The following is a 16,304-nucleotide window of genomic DNA, read 5'->3' on the forward strand; positions in this document are numbered from 1 at the left end:
GGCGGCCGCCGCCGGGTCCCGGTGCGCCCGTGGGCGCCTCTCCCCGCGGAGCGGGCGCGGGGTGACAGCGGCGCGGCTGCTCCCGCGTGTGCCGCCGGCGGAGGGGGATTGTGGGAGAATCCCCGGGGAGCCGGTGCGAGAGGGAGCGCGGCGCGGATGCTGCCGCAGGCACGGCAGCGGCGAGCGGAGACCCTCCGCTCTCGGCAAGCGCTCCCACACCGCCCGGCTAGGTTTCTTTCTGGTTATCGTCGAGGTTGGGTAATTTCCTCTGGGAACTCTACCCAAAATGCTGCTCTTGCGCAATGCCACGGGACGGCTCAGCAAGGCTTTTTGCGCTGTGCAGGCTTTTCGCAGCATTTCTGTGTCCGCGGACCTGCTGAATGGGCGGCACGGGTTTAAAATGGGCTGTGAGGCAGGGCCATGAGTACCGTTGTTATGCATCCCAGCGGCGCTTTCCACTGGACGTATTCAGTCCTGTGAGCAGTACCGTGATACGTGGCAGCCTGGCGTGTGTTTTATCTGCACTGGAACTGTGCTCCCCATAGGCCTTTTGGGTGCTGGCATGCTGGCAGGATCTTGGCGGCTTTGCAGCCTGCCGGTGGTCTCATTTTTACTGCGTGATGACCCGGACCTGTTTTGATCTGCTGGCTTTGTCACATTGCAGAGTAGGGGACAAGGGAAATTTCAGATTTTTTTTGTCCTTTTAGAAGGCTCTCCCACCCAACTTGCTGCTTGTAATTGCTCCATGAACAGACACTACTGTGCTGTCGGTAGGGTTGTTTCCATGAACTGCTGGCATCCCAGTTGACAGTAGCCTGGCCACACCTTGGACCTTTGAGTCCGGGGTCAATCTCCCTCATCCACCAAGTGTGCCGTTTTGGCATGGGTGCCTCGGTTTCCAGTGATCACAAGAGGGGAAGAGACTTCAGAAAGGCTACCTGTGGTTTTCAGTTTACAAAACAAACAAAAAAATTCATCATTTCTCTTGTTGCCTGCTGGTCAACTGCTTATGGATCAGTGCATCTGAATTACAAATGTCTGGTTTGTTAATTTAGGAAGGTAGTTTTGAAGTCACTGAAAGAAACTGTCCTGTGTTTTATGTTGCTTTTCAGTCATATCTTTCACTTTTTCCCGCTACATCACTTACGCTGAAAGTGGCTGTGCAAGCCTGTTCTCAGAAAGTGGATGTGGGAACCCTTTATGAATACAGCTTTGCTTTGAAAGATCTCCACTTAGTCTGATCCTGTCAGGAGTGAGTCATGTGCTTTGGAACTGCCTGGAGTTTAGAGAAACGCTCTTAGTGACCCCAAGATTCAAAGTGTTACTGGAGTTAGTTGCTGGAGTATCATTTAATATGCTCTAAATCATCTTTGCAGCATCTTCAGTGCAGTTCACTGAATCTGCCAAAGGCCATATGCAGCGACTGGCAGTGGTTACAGATGGTCAAGAGATCGACGGGAGAAGTAGCTCTTTATGGTACAGTAGGCAAATGTTTTCTAGCTGTGTTACCTTCACAGGTGGTGTTACTTGTGGGTGGTACAGCCACATGCAGCCTGGCACCATCACAGTGTCAAGATTTATAGCTAGCATGTAGGTGAGAAACTGTTTGTTCCTTTTTTTTTTTTTTCCCCTCTGTTCTTTTCAGATTTTGGTAGCAAACAGCTTTTGTTAAGCAACTGTATCATGCCTCACATGTTGGTCAGAGCTGAGTCTGCCCTGATCAGCATCTCAGGCCACCATGAAAAATAGAGGGTGTACAACTTTGTGGGCATTTCTGTCGTGTAATTTCCCCACCCAGAACTCAGAAATGCTCCTTTTTGAGCTGAAAACTCACTTATCAATATGAACATGAAAAGCAGGAGCCGTCCTGTGATTCCTGCATTCCCAAAGCCATGGGGAAGTGCCCTGATGGGAGCAGGTATCTCCAATAACTCCATTTCCTCAATAAACTGACATTTATTAACATACATAATTCTGAGTTTTTTTAATTTCCTGCCTGCCCCTCCCCCATCGTTGTTAGGAAGCATGTGATGACTCACACAGGATATGTGTGACTGAACTGCTCAGGATTTTTGAATGGTAAAATAGCCAGGTACTCATTGCAGAGGCCCACAGTTTTCTTCCTAGCAGTCTTCAGAGAGTAGTTTACACTCCCTGCTCTCTGGCTCTGCAACAAATGCATTAGCTGAATGAGTTTTAATCTCTTGCAAGAAGGTGCCAAATTTTAAATGTGCTTTTATGGTTCATTTGCTATTATTTATAATTTAAAAGAATAAATCAGGACTGGGGTAATACTTTAATTCAGCTTTGAGCTGAAAGTCCTTAAAAGCAATGAAATTCTCTAATACAAGGTAATTTAAGCCCTTTGGATTTATGCTCCAGTTTAGAGCAGCATGCCAATGAGTATCTTAAACGGGATATAAGGCAGCAGAGCCTACTTGCTGCAGTAAAATGTCAAAAATTCCAAGAAATTCTGGTTTCTCTGAGAAGCCCAAAAGCAAGTAAATCCAGATATTTCCTGCAGGTGTCCATTCCCCAAATTGTTCCATTCTTTAGGAGATGCAGAACAGTATTGTGGTATTTGTTTTGGTTAGGGTTTTTTTTAATAAAAAATTGCTCTCTAGAAAGTAGTATGTGTGTTGGCCTAAGCACTTTCAAAACAGTCAACTGTGTTTCTTCTACCATTTCCATGTGGTTTTTGTATTTTGGTGTTGGGGTAGTTACATGCCTGCTGGTTTAAGGAGGGTGTGCACAAGAGGTCAAATTCTTTGGCTGAAATATCCCTTTACAAAAGAGCTCATTTTAAAGCAGCCAGAAGTCTGCAAAGCAGAATTTCATAGACAGGCTTATCTGTATTTCAGGGATGTAATTTTCAAACTCTGCCCAGCTGAGTGCATGTGTTTATGAAGGTTATTTTAGAGTACAACTGTCTCCTTAGCCAATTCTAACCCCCATTTAGACACCAGGTGTGGCTGGGGATGGTAAACATAAAAGATGTGTATTTGCCCTTTTTGTCATGAGCATCTACTGGGAAAGTTCATCCAGGTGTATTAAATATTGCAGTCACATGTCTGTCTTAATAGCTTTTCTTGCCCAGATACAAGATTAAAAAACTGATAAACCTGTACACTAGTAATAAACCGATATTGACAAGCAAAACTGTAGGTTAATGTATGAACCAGTGAATTGTCCAAAGGACAAACCACCAGAGAGGGACTTCTTTTCCCAGGTTGTTTCCTGGGATACCATAGAATGGATTGGGTTGGAAGAGACCTTAAAGATCATCTAATCCTGACTTCCTGGTGTGGGCATGCACACCTTTACCTAGACCAGGTTGTTCAGAGCCCCACCCAGCTTGGCCTTGAACAAATGCTTCCAGGAATGGGGCACCCAAAACTTCCCCGGGCAACCTGTTCTAATACCTCACCACTCTCACAGTGAAGGATTTTTTCCTGACATATAGTCCAAACATGCGGCACCTAAAAGCCATTGCCCCTTGTCCTGTCACTATCTTGTCGAAAGTCCCTCACCTCACCAGCTTTGTTTTCTCCCTAGAGCCTTGTGCTCTCCAAGCTGAACAGTCCCAACCCCCTCAGCCTGTCTACACGGGGAGAGTGCTCCACCCCTCTAATCCTCTTGGTGTCCCTCCTCTGGACTCACTCCAGCAGGTCCATGTCCTTCCTGTGCTGGGACCCCAGAGCTGGATGCAGGGTTCCAGGTGGGGTCTCACCAGAGCAGAGCAGAGGGACAGAATCCCCTCCCTCCCCTGCTGCCCACACTGCTCTGGATGCAGTCCAGGATACAACTGGCTTTCTGGGCTGGGAGTGCCCATGGCTGGGTCATGTCCAGCCTCTCACCCAGCAGCACCCTTCAGCTTGGGCATCTTGGGCATACAAGGAAAAGAACTGCTTCTCCAAGGTGTCAGAGTTCTGGATATAAGCTGGTGCTTCCCACTTCCATGTTAGTGAGGCCATGTATTAAGAAAAAGCAAGAATTGAAAGAAAAAAACTCCTTTGGACAGCTGTCTCTCAGGGACAAGAGAACCTGTTACACAGGCTATTTCTTCAATGCACTCCTTCTGATGCCTGTGTAGTCAGTACAAGCAGGTGCTCTAAACTGTTGATGCTGAAGATAAGTGATGAGGGTTTTCTGATGCTTTGAGGTAGCCTGTAAAATCAGCAGTGATGTTTGGTGCCTTTATTAAAGAAGTATTTAGAGGTTATGTGCTGCCTGAGATTGAATTCATAAATAATGGAGTTTGAGGCCCTGTATATGTGGACATTGTGTGGTGCAGAGGTGGAAGATGTTTTACCACTGGCAGAATCTTAGCAGGACAAAATTGGGGCAAGAGGGAGAAAATGTAAGAGATGCTAAACCATCATTTTGTAGGAAGATTTCTAAACAGTGCCAGAGGGATTTGGTATGTGTGGCATGCCTGGGGTCTGATCATGCTGTCAGATTGCCTACCTACAGTCATAGGCTCTCATCTTGCTGTGGTGAGTTTCTACTCCAGGAATTGGAGGCTTCTGAATCTGTGTAATACCAGGCAGTGGAGAAAACATTTGCTTTACGTGTAGCATCTTCCTTTCTCCCTCATCTGGACCTGCCTTTTTTTTTAACCTTTTTTTAATATATAAAATATATATATATTTTATATAGCTGGTCTCTGCTCCTTCCTGCCCACCTGGGTGCTGGAGGCATTGCTAAACTTTATTGGCTTCAAAAGAGGGTTTGAGAAACTGTTAAACTTCTCCAAAGAATATGCTTAAGATGTTTGGCAGGGAGTAGATGTGTGATCCTGGCAACACCACCGACAGCTCCACAGCTATATATCTGTGTGGCTGGGAGCACGTCATACCTCTGAAGCACAGGCTTTCTTGGCAGGCAGGGAGCAGCTTCTGTGAGGAGAATATCACTAGCATCCTCTTATCTGGCCAAAGTGGAGGTCAAGGAGCATTAATTAGGCTCACAAAGTAACTTGGAAAGGTGCTGTGCTGGAGAGCAGCTGTTTCAGGGACAAAGCACAACAGATGGAGGAGAAAAGGAAAGTTTTCTGTCTTTAGTGTTTTATAACGTGCTTGTTTCTCTGCCAGCATTGATATGAAGCAATAGCTAGTTTCTTCGGAAATTGGGCCAAGTTTGTGTTTGGAAAGAGATGGATAACTTGCAGCTCCCAAAACTGCACTTGGACACAGAATTCAGTTAAGCTCTTTCACTTTCCTCCTCTGGTGCGGAGCATCTTAGTCTGACTTCATTTGGCAGATAGGGAACATTGGCCCTGTCTTGAGGGCCATCCCCACCCCAAAGGGCAGGGGGCTGGCAGTGCACTGTCCTCAGCAGGGCGGTGCTCAAGGTCTGATGGCCTCAGAAGCAAGCAGGAGGTGCTGGGCTCCACTGCTCACCTCCTTTCCTCACCAGTGGGCACTACTCTCCAGCCAGCATCCTACAGCCGCTGCACTGCTCCCTCCTGCACACCCTTCTCTGCTTTCATTCTGGGGACAAAACCAGCCAGTCCACAGCAATACTGCAGTGATGGGGCCAGAGGTTTGGGGTCTTGGGGCACATGGATGGAGCAGTGTCAATGTTCAGCTTGCTCCTGTTTCTCTGGGTTGAAGAAGGTCTTGCTGCTCAGCCCATCCCAACTGGATCAGTGTTTTCTTTTGTGCAGCTGCTGCCTGCAAGGACAGGTGCCTGGTTGGCCAGATGTGGATTGCATTTGCAATGCAGGTGCTAATTTCACTGAACATTGGCCATGGCCAGGGACATGGCAAACAGCCTTTCCAGCGGCTACTGAACTGGAGGGAGCTTGGGGCAGCCAAGCCCCTGCAGATGTTTGTCTGAAAGAGAATTGCTTTTGTCACCTCCCCCGGCTGGGGTGTCACTGGACTTGCTTTGAGGGCACAGAGACAAGTTACCTGCAAACTTGTCTTGCTGAATCTGGAAGTGGCCCTGTAAAGGCCTTATGGGATGGGTTTCCACAAACCTGTGTGCTCCAGGCAGTGCATGAAGCAGCAGCCATCTCTCCAGGCATGCAATGCCCTCCTGCTGTCCTCACCTCCTGCGCTCCCTGATGCCAGCACCAGCCCGTGCTTTTGGGGTGCACAAGCCCTGGCAGAGTTTCAGCCAGACAGACACACCTCCACCCCACCTGGCACCCAGCGCTCCCCCACCTGTCTGGGGAGCACACCCCAGCCCTGGGGCAGTGCTGGAATCACATGCCATAGGCAGGATGGGACGGGGCACAGGAGAGGGGCTGGGGGGGATTGCTGTGTGATTTGGGGCTGCCAGTGGCAGAGACGTGCCTGAGATGCCTCTTGGCCTGGGTGGACTCTTGTCCACACATCCCATCCTGCTGCATAGTGGGGGTTTTCTGGCTGATGTCTGCTCAGCCTTTTTCTGATCCGTGTTTGTTTGGAGTTTGCTGCTAGAGAGCCTGGTATTTAACTTTACGGCGGGTGGGAAGAGCTAATAACATGCAGATTGCCTGGCTCAGAGGGAGACTGTTCAAAGCTGCCTCAATGAGCGTGCACTGGATTTGAGCCACCAAGGAGGACTCTGCTTCTCTCCCAGAAGTACCCTCCATCAACAAGACTGTCTCCCTTTTTTTAAATTTTATTTTGTTCTAAAGATGCCGCGTGCTAGTGTCAGTACTGGGGACTGGATTAAAATTTTTTTTTCTCTGGCTGTAGTTGCTGAGTTAATCAGGCAGACCCAATGTTGCCAGCACATGTGATGCATCCTCATTTTTTTCAGCCTGTTTCCCTTTGGGGTTGCAGATGCCAGACCATGTAGGAGCCTGCCCAGGACAGGAGAGGAGCCCATGTAGCAGGCTTCCCTTGCCTTAACATAGCTAACATCTGTGGGGGTGTGCAGCTTCACAAGCTTAGATCAGCCAAGTGAAAAGTATACCAGCCCTTGGGAGGCTGTTTTTTTGAGTAGGATATTTCTAGAAAGACCCAAGGAGTTTTTTCTTTGAACTCTCCTAGAGGAGCAATGGCTGCGGGCAGCAAGAGGCAGCGGCTGCCAGCCAGTTGGCCATTTTGACCAGTGGGTTGGATGCCAGGACATGGCTGCTTGGGTGACCCAGATGGGCAAGGGACATGGGAGCTACCCTGTCCTCCTGTCGTGGGCCTGAGCTATGACTTGAGTCTCTCTGGTGCTGTCTGAAAAGCTGCTGGCACAGCTCTGAAGTTTGGCTGACGGGAAATTATTTTAATGACCTTAAGAGGAAATCACTCTCTTGCTGAATTGTGGGATGCAGCTGCCTGCCCACCCTGGAGCTGCCCTGTGGGGCTGGGGTCCAGCCCTGCTTCACAGCCTGGGCTGGGGGAACTTGCTCTCACATTGTCTGGGGTGGAGCTGATACTGTTTTTCCCAGCCAAGGCTGGCTTGGTGTGGTTAATGGGCCCTTCCTTCCCTTTTCTGTTGGGCCCCTGCAAAGAGAGAGTTGTTTGTTTTGGTTTTTTTTCCTCTTTTGCAAGCTCTGCTTCTCTTTTCCAGCTTTTTTTGGATATGAGGATTGTCTGAGTGTGGCAGCACGGGTGTGTACACACGGCTCAGCAGATGGAGAGCAGTGCCCAGCCAGGGTGATGGAAATGTTCTTTTTGGCTCTGTTCAGGGAGTGCCTTTTTCCAACCACTACTACCTGTTCTGCTTTCATTTGCACTAAATTAAATGTCTGAGATTGATGCCTGTCTTAAACCATGCAGGTGGACTTCGCTTGTTTTCCCGATGAAGCTGTCAGGAGGGTGATTCAGACAGCTGGATCGCTCTTCAAGCCTGTCCCAGAGACTAGGTTCCCTCCTTCCTGTTTCCTTCTTCCGTGGCTGCACTGCCCTTCTGAAGAATAGGATTCCCCTGCCTGAACACCCCAGGGCTTCCCTTTGTGGCAGCAGCCTCATGTTGTACCTGCTCCCACCTTCTTGGATGGAGTGTGGTGTCATCCCGTTTGCAGCCCTGGTAGGGATGCACAAGTACACTTCTGGCCCTGTGAGACATAGCTGCCTGAGTGTTCCCAACACTTCTAGCACGGGGAAAATGTTCCTTAGAGCCTCCCTAGATCGCGCCCTTTGGTCTAGGGAGGCTGGAGCAGTTTCTAGATTTATAATAGCATCAGGCTGAGTGGATTCTGGGCTGCTTGTGTGAGGGTCCTCTCCTTTGGGTCAGCAGGATGAGCAGCAGGAAGGCAGCAGGAAGGCTGTGTGCTGGCAGCCTCAGATGGCAGGAGGTTTAGGTGTTGTGGCAGGTGTGGCTGTTGGGAAGGGGGACAGGAAAATCACTGGTGCTGTGGGACAGGCTCCTGGGGCTCCAGCACTGCCTCTGGCTTTTCACAAGCCTCACTTTTTGCTTTGTGTGAGAAACTGCTTCCTGTTTGTGAGCAGCATGATGGCCCCTGGCTTTTCCTGTGCACCTTCCCTGTGAGCAGAAATGCTTCCGAGGGTCAGAAGTGAGGGGCAGGAGTGGGCTGGCTTTTTTAGGTGTATCTTACTCTTACCCTTCCAATGTTAGCTAAAGCCTCCTTTTACAAACTCTGAAATGTTTTGATGTGATGCTGTGCTTTTGTGTTTATTTGCAAGCTTCCTGCAAGTTGCTTGTTTATATTTCCAAGGTTTTCTTTTGCTAAAAATACACAGTGGAGGTTCGTGAAGCTGCTCTGTTGTAGCTTTGTGATGCTGAGCCCAACCAGCATCTGCCTACAGATGCAGGGCTGCGTGGGTGACCAGAGTTGCACGTCCACACAGCGCTGTCGTGCCTGTGTTTTTAGAAGAGACTCCATATACAGTGACTCCTATGTCAGGCAGTCAGTCCTATGTCAGGACAGAATCAGAAAAGACTCAAATGGAGTGAATCAAGCTGGAAAGTTTACCTAGTAAACATAGATAGGGACACAGTTTTGACAGGTGGGACAGCACTTGCAGCAGACTTTCTGCACATTTTCTTGGCATTGCAGATTACATCCTGAGTCAGCATCCTACAGAAACAGCAGCCCTGGGGCTGCTTGCTATACAGGTAGTCAAATTTCAGTGAAAATTATTTTAAATTAGTAGTTGGAACTGTGACTCTGTTAACCAGTTGGAAAGCCTCTGTGTTTGTGGATTTGGCTTTATAGCCTTGTCCTGCTCGGGAAGTGAACTGAAAGCATCAGTTTGCAGTGGGTAGTATGTTGCTGCTGCTTTGTGTCAGCCACATGGCTTTACGAAGTCGAGTTTGTTTTAGTCATTCTGTATTTCAAAACAGTCTATTCAGCTTCTTTTCTGGTTTTGTATTTGGTGAATGTGTTAACTGAGCGATTTGTGTCCAGCCTGTGTCAGAAGCGGCTGCCATGCCACAAATGGATGGCACTGGTGCTGGGGGACTGCTCACTGGCCTACATGTTGGCTGCATCCCTTTAGGGCAGTATTTGCAAGGTGTGCTGCCCTTAAAACTGATGCATTAAACTGGGGGTTGGAGCAGTAGAGATCATTTCTCACCAGTGCCCTTCAAGACTATGAAACTGTTAAATCTCTGCCTTCTGCAGCTGCTTTTTACAATGAATATGTTTTCTGCTCCCATCTTTTCTGTGCCAATGTTCCAGTCTCCATAAGGCAAGCAAGAGTGAGTGCTGGCAGGATGAGTGGTCTGTCTTCCGCCTTGGGGGGCTGCTGGATGCCAGCCAGCAAAACGCCGTCTGCAGCTCCAAATGCTTGTGGCTGTCCTTGCCCAGCTGGAGCTCACAAGTCACCAGTGGGAGATTTCCTCTGTAAGTTCACCTAAATGGCAGACTTTCATTTCCTCCCGCCTTACTCCGAGTGGGTTCGAGACATTAAAAGAACCTTTGTTTGTTAAACCAGAAAGCATTCTCCAGTCTGATGGGGCTCCCGGTTGCTTCTTGGGAGCAGCAACTGGGAGAAGAGTCCAGTAACTGGGAGCACAGAGCCCAGCGTGTCCCAACAGGAACCGGCTTGTTTGATGGGACAGCAGCCACACCCAGTGCCTGGTGATGGACTAGGCTGGCAGGGCCCCACCAGGGCATGTGTTGCTTCTGCTCCTCTGCTTCCTGCAGGATCCCACTGGGTCCTGCTGCTGGTAGTCAGGCGCAAGAAGGATAGGAAAATAAAGTCCCAGGGCACAGACGTCCAGCATAATCCCGTTTGTTGGCTGCGACCAGTTAGGTGAACCATGCCCAGTGCAATGCCCTCTGCTGTTTTAAAATCACAAAAGTGTAGCATCATCCTAACTCTGAGTGCTAGTCTCGTAATGGCAGTGACACTGATGGGCACAGGGATGGCTGGGTGAAGTGGGTATGCAAGTGGGCTGGGGTCAGAGGCTGTTTTGGGAAAATGCTTTCCACCATGGTGTGGAAGGAATCCCCAAATTCAGAGGAAACAATGTACTGTCTCCCTCTCTTGTCACCACTGAACCCCAGTCCCGGTCATTCCGCTGTGAGTGAGTTCCTGCCCCAGTTCCTCCAATTTTTGCTTCTTCCTCCTGCTGCAGAGCACCTTCTGAGCTCTCCCTGCAAGCCACACTTAGAATTCAGAGCAGAGAGGCTGTGGCCCTGGCTCTGCAGCTGCAGGGCAGGCATCCACAGAGCCCTGCTTGTACCATGGGGCAGAGAGAGTGCAGCTGGGAATTGCTGGAGTGCTGGGAGCGTGGGCAGACTGATCCCAGTGCCCCTGGAGTCTGAGGAATCACTGCCTTCTCCTCTTGTGAGAGGAAAACTTGGCCATTTAACCAGTGCAAAATGCAGAAGTCAGGAGATCCCTTTGCATCCTGCCACTGTGCAGGCACTATGCAGCAAAGCTTCCCTGAGCATGCCACTGAGCACCTCTGCCAGCTTGGCCAGTCTCCTCCTAGTCCTCTCCAGTGTTGAGTGAGCACAGGTTAGTGAAGCAGCACAACCAAGTTGCTTCTTCTAAATAACCTGGGAATGTGCCATGAGTCTGAAGCATTATTTCTGCTTTTTTTAGCAGTCATGTGTTGTGGAATCCACAATGTTGATTGTGATGGCCACTGCGTTTTTGAGCTCTCTAAATCACTTGTGCCCCTTCTCAAGGGGCTCCCCCAGAGCAGTGTACCCTCCACCTGGGGGCCTGGGGGTCTCTGCAACAAATGTGAGGCAGTAGCATTTGCGAGGTAGGACACACAAGCACACCCAAATGGAGGAGAAGGGGAGGGTACAGCAGCCAAATCCTTAAGGGGTGATCCCCAGACTGGTATTTATGGTTGATGCTTTATGCCTTATGCAAGGGGTCCTCAGCAACCCCACTGCTGCAGAGGCTTTAGCAGGAGATGAGTGTGTGTGCCAAGAGCAGTTTGTTGACTGGCTGGTGCTGGAAGCCGGACGTGGCAGCAGGAGAGGCCCTTCCTTAGGCTTTTGTGGTGCGTGGCTCCATTGGTGCTGGAGCAGCTGGAAGCAAACAGAAGGGCCAGCCTGGCTGTTGTGAGGGTCCTCCCTGGTGCCACCTGGACTTCTCAGTTTTAACCTGGTTTTGACACAGATTGTTTCAGTGCTTTCGAAACCTGCGACTTTTGGAACCATCTGCAGGAGTTGCCAACATGAATGCACATCTGGATATGGTTTTTTTTAGCATTTCTAATACAGAACGTTTCATAAATAAGGGGCATGTGTACAAAACACTGAAAATATATCTAAGAAGAAAAACAGGAAGGGGATTTTATTCACTTTGCATGTGACTAGGCATAGGTGATTTTGTCGGTAGGAGAGCAGAACTATTTTTGAGGTACTTGACTCTTGGGCTGCCTGAGGTGGGTGAGAGCCCAGAGGACAATACTTCAGGCTGGTTTTGTGGTGCATGTGGCAATGGGAGCACAGCTCTTGGTTGGCCACACAGACTGTAGGATTTGTAGGTATCAGTGTCAGTGACTCTGCTGGGTTCTGATACCAAGAGGCCACAGTGTTTGTGGGTTTACTCTGACTTGGTGGTGTGAGGTTCCTTTGGGTACAGATGGTCCGAGCTTCAGTACTTCCAAGCACTGATGGGCTTGTGTTGGGGACCAAAAGCTGTTTCTTAAAAGTCAAACCCAACCAAAACCCTAATGTGCGTAAAGGATGTGTGTCAGAGAAATAGACCATGTGTGTTAATCTGCTTTGTGTTATGCCTCTCTTCCAGTTGGTGCACTACGTGTGGAGTTTTCCCAGCCTGTGAACCTGGAAGAAGTGGCAAGAATAAACCCAGAGGTCAGAGCAGGGGGTCGTTTTACTCCGAAGGACTGTATAGCACTTCAGAAAGTAGCAATAATCATACCGTTCAGGAACCGAGAGGAGCACCTGAAGTACTGGCTCTACTACCTGCACCCAATTCTCCAAAGGCAGCAACTGGATTATGGAGTATATGTTATCAACCAGGTAAGATGCTAGAGGCAAGCTTTTATACAGCTCTCACGACAATGCCTGTGCCCCTTAAAATAGAGGAATGGTTGCTTTTCTTTGAAAAGCAGTAGGCTGGCAGGCAGGAATAAGGTTGCTTAAAAAAAGAAAAAGAAGAGGAAGAAAAATTCTGCTTTGGTGCTTTTAATGGAAAACCTGAGATCCCTGCTTCTGCTCAGGCACAATCCACTCTTAAGAGCTTCTGCTTAAAAGAAACCCCTTGTTGAGGAGGAAAGAATTCCTAATAGCATGACCCAATTAATTATCTCTTTCCAATTGTCACTTTTTCCCAACTGCTGCAGGAATGGCATGCAGGGATTTTTAAGGTGACAAGTTGATGTCTAATGTCTAGGTTGGTAGTAGATGTACCCTAAGTGTGTAGGATTTCTCCTTATCAAGCACCTTCTGTTCATGTTAGTGCACAAAGTCAGGGTGGAGAAAACAAAGCTGTGGCAGTGGGGCAGGTAAGTGGCTGTCTTCAGGGGAATAAAAAAGGAACAAGTAATACTGGGGAAGTTCTTGGAGTTTTTGATTTTGGGGATTTTTTTCCTTGATATCTGGTGGCCTTCAATCTGCCTTTAAAAAAAAAAAAAAGGTGTAAAAATGCACATTTCACTCAAGGCAAGCTGTCTTAATTTATAGCATAATGTTGTTTAAATAATTGAATGTTGTTCACCCTTGGAAAGCCTTAAAATGTGCAGGCAGTTGTACAAGCTGCAGGGTGAAAGGGCAGATGCAGTTCTGAGAGCCCCAGCAGAGACCACCTTCTGGACAATTCCACTGCAGTTTCCCTCTTGGATATGTACTTTTATCCTGTTTTCTCAGCTCAGTAAAAACTGAGATGAAATAACATGCTTCTTTAAGTGTTAACTCCTTAAGCTTCTACTTGGATCAGCTGGTGTGTTTGGGCATATCAAACACCATGAATATTTAAAATGGTCACCCAAGCGATGAATTTCGTCACAGACTTGAAAGTAGGGGGAGACTTATCCTGAGAGGGAAAACTGATGCTCCATTACTACGATTTCTCTTACTTTGTTCATTTCCAGGGTGCCAGAGATCAGGACAAAAGAGATTTCTGGGGAATTAGCAGTAGTTCCCCAGCACAGCAGCCAAGGTGGTTCAGTGTCTGCATCTGTCTGTGCTTGCGGCCTGACAGCCACACTGCCGAGGACACAAGGCATTTCTGCAGCATGCAGACTGGCATGCTGTGCCCTAAAATTGAGCCCTTTTCCTGCGTAATGCAAGGAGCAGCTGGAGCCGCTGCGGTGCAGGGGCCAGCCGCAGCTCCCTCCATCCTTCGGGCTGCGTTTCCTTGCACGTGCAGCGTTTGCCCGTGCGAGTTGCTGGTGCCACAGGGCTGGCTGGGCCACAGACCCTGCTGGTCAGGGGGTGCAGGTGGTGCCAGGGGCAGGACTGTGCCTCCCTGCTCTGAGCACGGCTCGGATGCCAGAGCGTGGCGTGGCTTCCAGCAGCGGTGCTGCGGTGGGGGCTGCTGCTTTCCCAGGCAGGTGTAGTCACCGGCCAGCTGTGAGAGCTGCCTGCAGATGGTCTGGGGCATCACTTGTGGGAGAGGAGTCGCCTCCATTGTGAAGAGCTGGAAGTGCAGCTGGGGGTGGTGTTTCCCATCGGTGGCGTTCCAGGGTGAGGAAAGCCTTCCAGGGTGAGGAAAGCCCTGCTGGTGCCCCTAAGGGCAGGCAGTGTCTGAAGCCTGATTGGAGTCCCTGCTCCTGCTGTGATGATGCATGCTGGCTTGCATTGGCCTGTGTTGCTGGCTACTCCTCTTCTGTGGTCCTGTTCTCCAGCACTAGGGCTGTGTGCTTTACAGCTAACTCTCTCAGAAGGTTTTGGAGCAAATATTTTTCTCAGGTGCATCCCTTGGGCATAGTTTGAATGAGAGTGAAATGCAGTTCACAGGGTATATATGCCCTGGCCACATCCAGCAAATATAGGTTAGTAAGAGACCACTTGATTTGTAAAGCAAATCAAGCAAGACCACTTGATTTGTAAAATAAACGTTCTCCTTCTGCATGCCACTAATAAGCTGTGTCCAGAAGAAGTGGAGTGGTCAGTGGTAGTAAACCCACAGGATGCATCTCCCAAGGGTGAGTGGGAACATTGAATAGAGAGAGATGCAGAAAATGTATTAATTCTTCCAGAAATACAATAGGAAAACAGTCTTATTTCTCTGCTGTCTTGACAATTGCTTTTCTCTTTTTCTTGTCTGTCCTTCCCTTTGCATCTGCCCTCCTTTTTTTTTTTTTTTTTATTTTATTTTATTTTTCCTTCTAGCGGGGAAATATTACCTTTACTTGTTAATCCTGTCTATATCAAAGCAATCACTGAAGCAAGGAGAATTACTGTGTGATCTGGTTCTTACACGCTGCCTACATGCTCTTCTGTGCTCCGCATCTCATAGAAAGAAAGAGGAGCGCTGAGCCCTGCTACTGCTGCACTGGTAATGTCAAACTTCTTCCTTTCAGCGCAATGTGTTTCTGTCACGAGTCCATTGTGTCTCCACCATGCTGTTCTTGCGTGCCTGAATGCCTCTGAGTAGCACTTGGCTGAAGTCAGGGGGATAATGTTTGTAAAATGTCTGGCACGTAACAGGAGCCAGTGGAAAATAATGTATTACGTTTCACCTTGCACTCTCCACCCCTAGAAAAACCCAAACCTAGTGTGTGGAATAGCAGTTGGAGGATTTTTCAGGCAAATCTGAGATGAGGACATGCGGCTAGACATGCTCTGCCAGCGCCCATTGATGCCACACAAGTGATGAATTTGCAGCATCTCCTTCAGCATCGCTCACTCCCACACATCCGCGTGTTGTCCCATGCCTGCGGCCATTGCCACGAGGATACTTGAGTCTGGGGAAATTGATCTTCTCACTGCATTCCAGCCCATGCAAATGCCCATGCAGCCAGACTAAAGTTTGGGAAAGGGAAGACTTAGCCAGTTTCCTGAAAACCAGGCAGCTTTCAGGAAACCATTTTCCACTGGCTCCTGGTGCTAGTTGCAATGTCTTGGTAGCAGTTTTCCAGAGAGGTGTGTGAGTGTGGAGTGGTTGGGGCATCACTTTTATTCATGTTACTTTGCAGGGGGTGTCAGATATGTGGTCAAAGGAGGGAATTGTGCTCAGCTCCTGCTTACCCTTAGAGTGGCAGGGGAGGCAGGTTTCCACTGTGGCTGCTCTCTACCACAGCCCAGTGTAATTGTGCTGAGGCTTCAAAACACCCTGTAACAGAGAAACACCTAAGTATCTCCCAATATCTCTCTATGGCTCTGGTAATTTTTTTCTGTCTGGTCAAGTCTGCTGGAGGAAGGACTTTCCCATGGAAATAGTGTGTGTGGTTCAGGCTGTCTCAGTGTGTCCCTGACTTCGCTATCACTGGCAGGTGATGGCTCTGTCCTTGTTGGCTAGAAACATATATCCTCACCATTACCTCCCTGAGATCTGATGAGTGTAGGATTCAGGTGAAAGTGATGCAGCCACATTTCATCTGTGCTCTCTGTGTGAGGAGTCACAGAGCTGCCTCCTTTATAGATGTGGGAGGCAGAACAAAGTCAGGACGTATGGTTTCTTGCTGGTTTGCAACACTTTTAGTTAGAGTAACGATTCAAAAACCTCAGATTTTTATGTCTAGCACTAAAAAAAAAGGAACTCTCCTTTGAAAGGTCTGGCTGAATAAACCAGATTCAGCTGAGGTAAGAGATGGGAAGTAAAAAAGCCTGGATGTTGTTCTGCTCAGGCTGATCATTCGCCTCCAGGTGCAAGCAGAAGGCAGTGTTGGACCTTGCAGGAGGACTGAGGCAGCAGTTTGTTCTGGGAATGACAGAGAGAATTAATTCGGGAGCGAGAAGCAGGTGCTGAGTGCCAGCACTATACTTAGAAATGGGTTAAGTTTCAGGACAAGAGAACATTGGGGAAAATTTG

General features: G+C 48.7%; 1 protein-coding gene across 4 annotated transcripts in view; it reads left to right on the forward strand.

The window, feature by feature from the left end:
* Positions 1-1,337: 1,337 nt before the first annotated feature.
* Positions 1,338-16,304, forward strand: part of B4GALT1 (beta-1,4-galactosyltransferase 1) — a 31,996-nt gene continuing 17,029 nt past the window's right edge. For 3 of the 4 annotated variants that reach the window (XR_004500406.1, XM_033520323.1, XM_015614948.1), the window contains exons 1-2: positions 9,595-9,739; positions 12,114-12,349. Coding sequence is in view for 3 of the 4 variants with exons in the window: in XM_033520323.1 (XP_033376214.1) it covers positions 9,610-9,739; positions 12,114-12,349 (366 nt within the window). In the remaining variant the exon portion in view is untranslated. Of the gene's footprint in view, positions 1,477-9,594; positions 9,740-12,113; positions 12,350-16,304 lie in introns of those variants that run through there. The other variant, XM_015614950.3, reaches the window with a different exon arrangement.

The sequence above is a fragment of the Parus major genome, chromosome Z (assembly GCF_001522545.3).
Source record: "Parus major isolate Abel chromosome Z, Parus_major1.1, whole genome shotgun sequence".
Taxonomy (NCBI): domain Eukaryota; kingdom Metazoa; phylum Chordata; class Aves; order Passeriformes; family Paridae; genus Parus; species Parus major.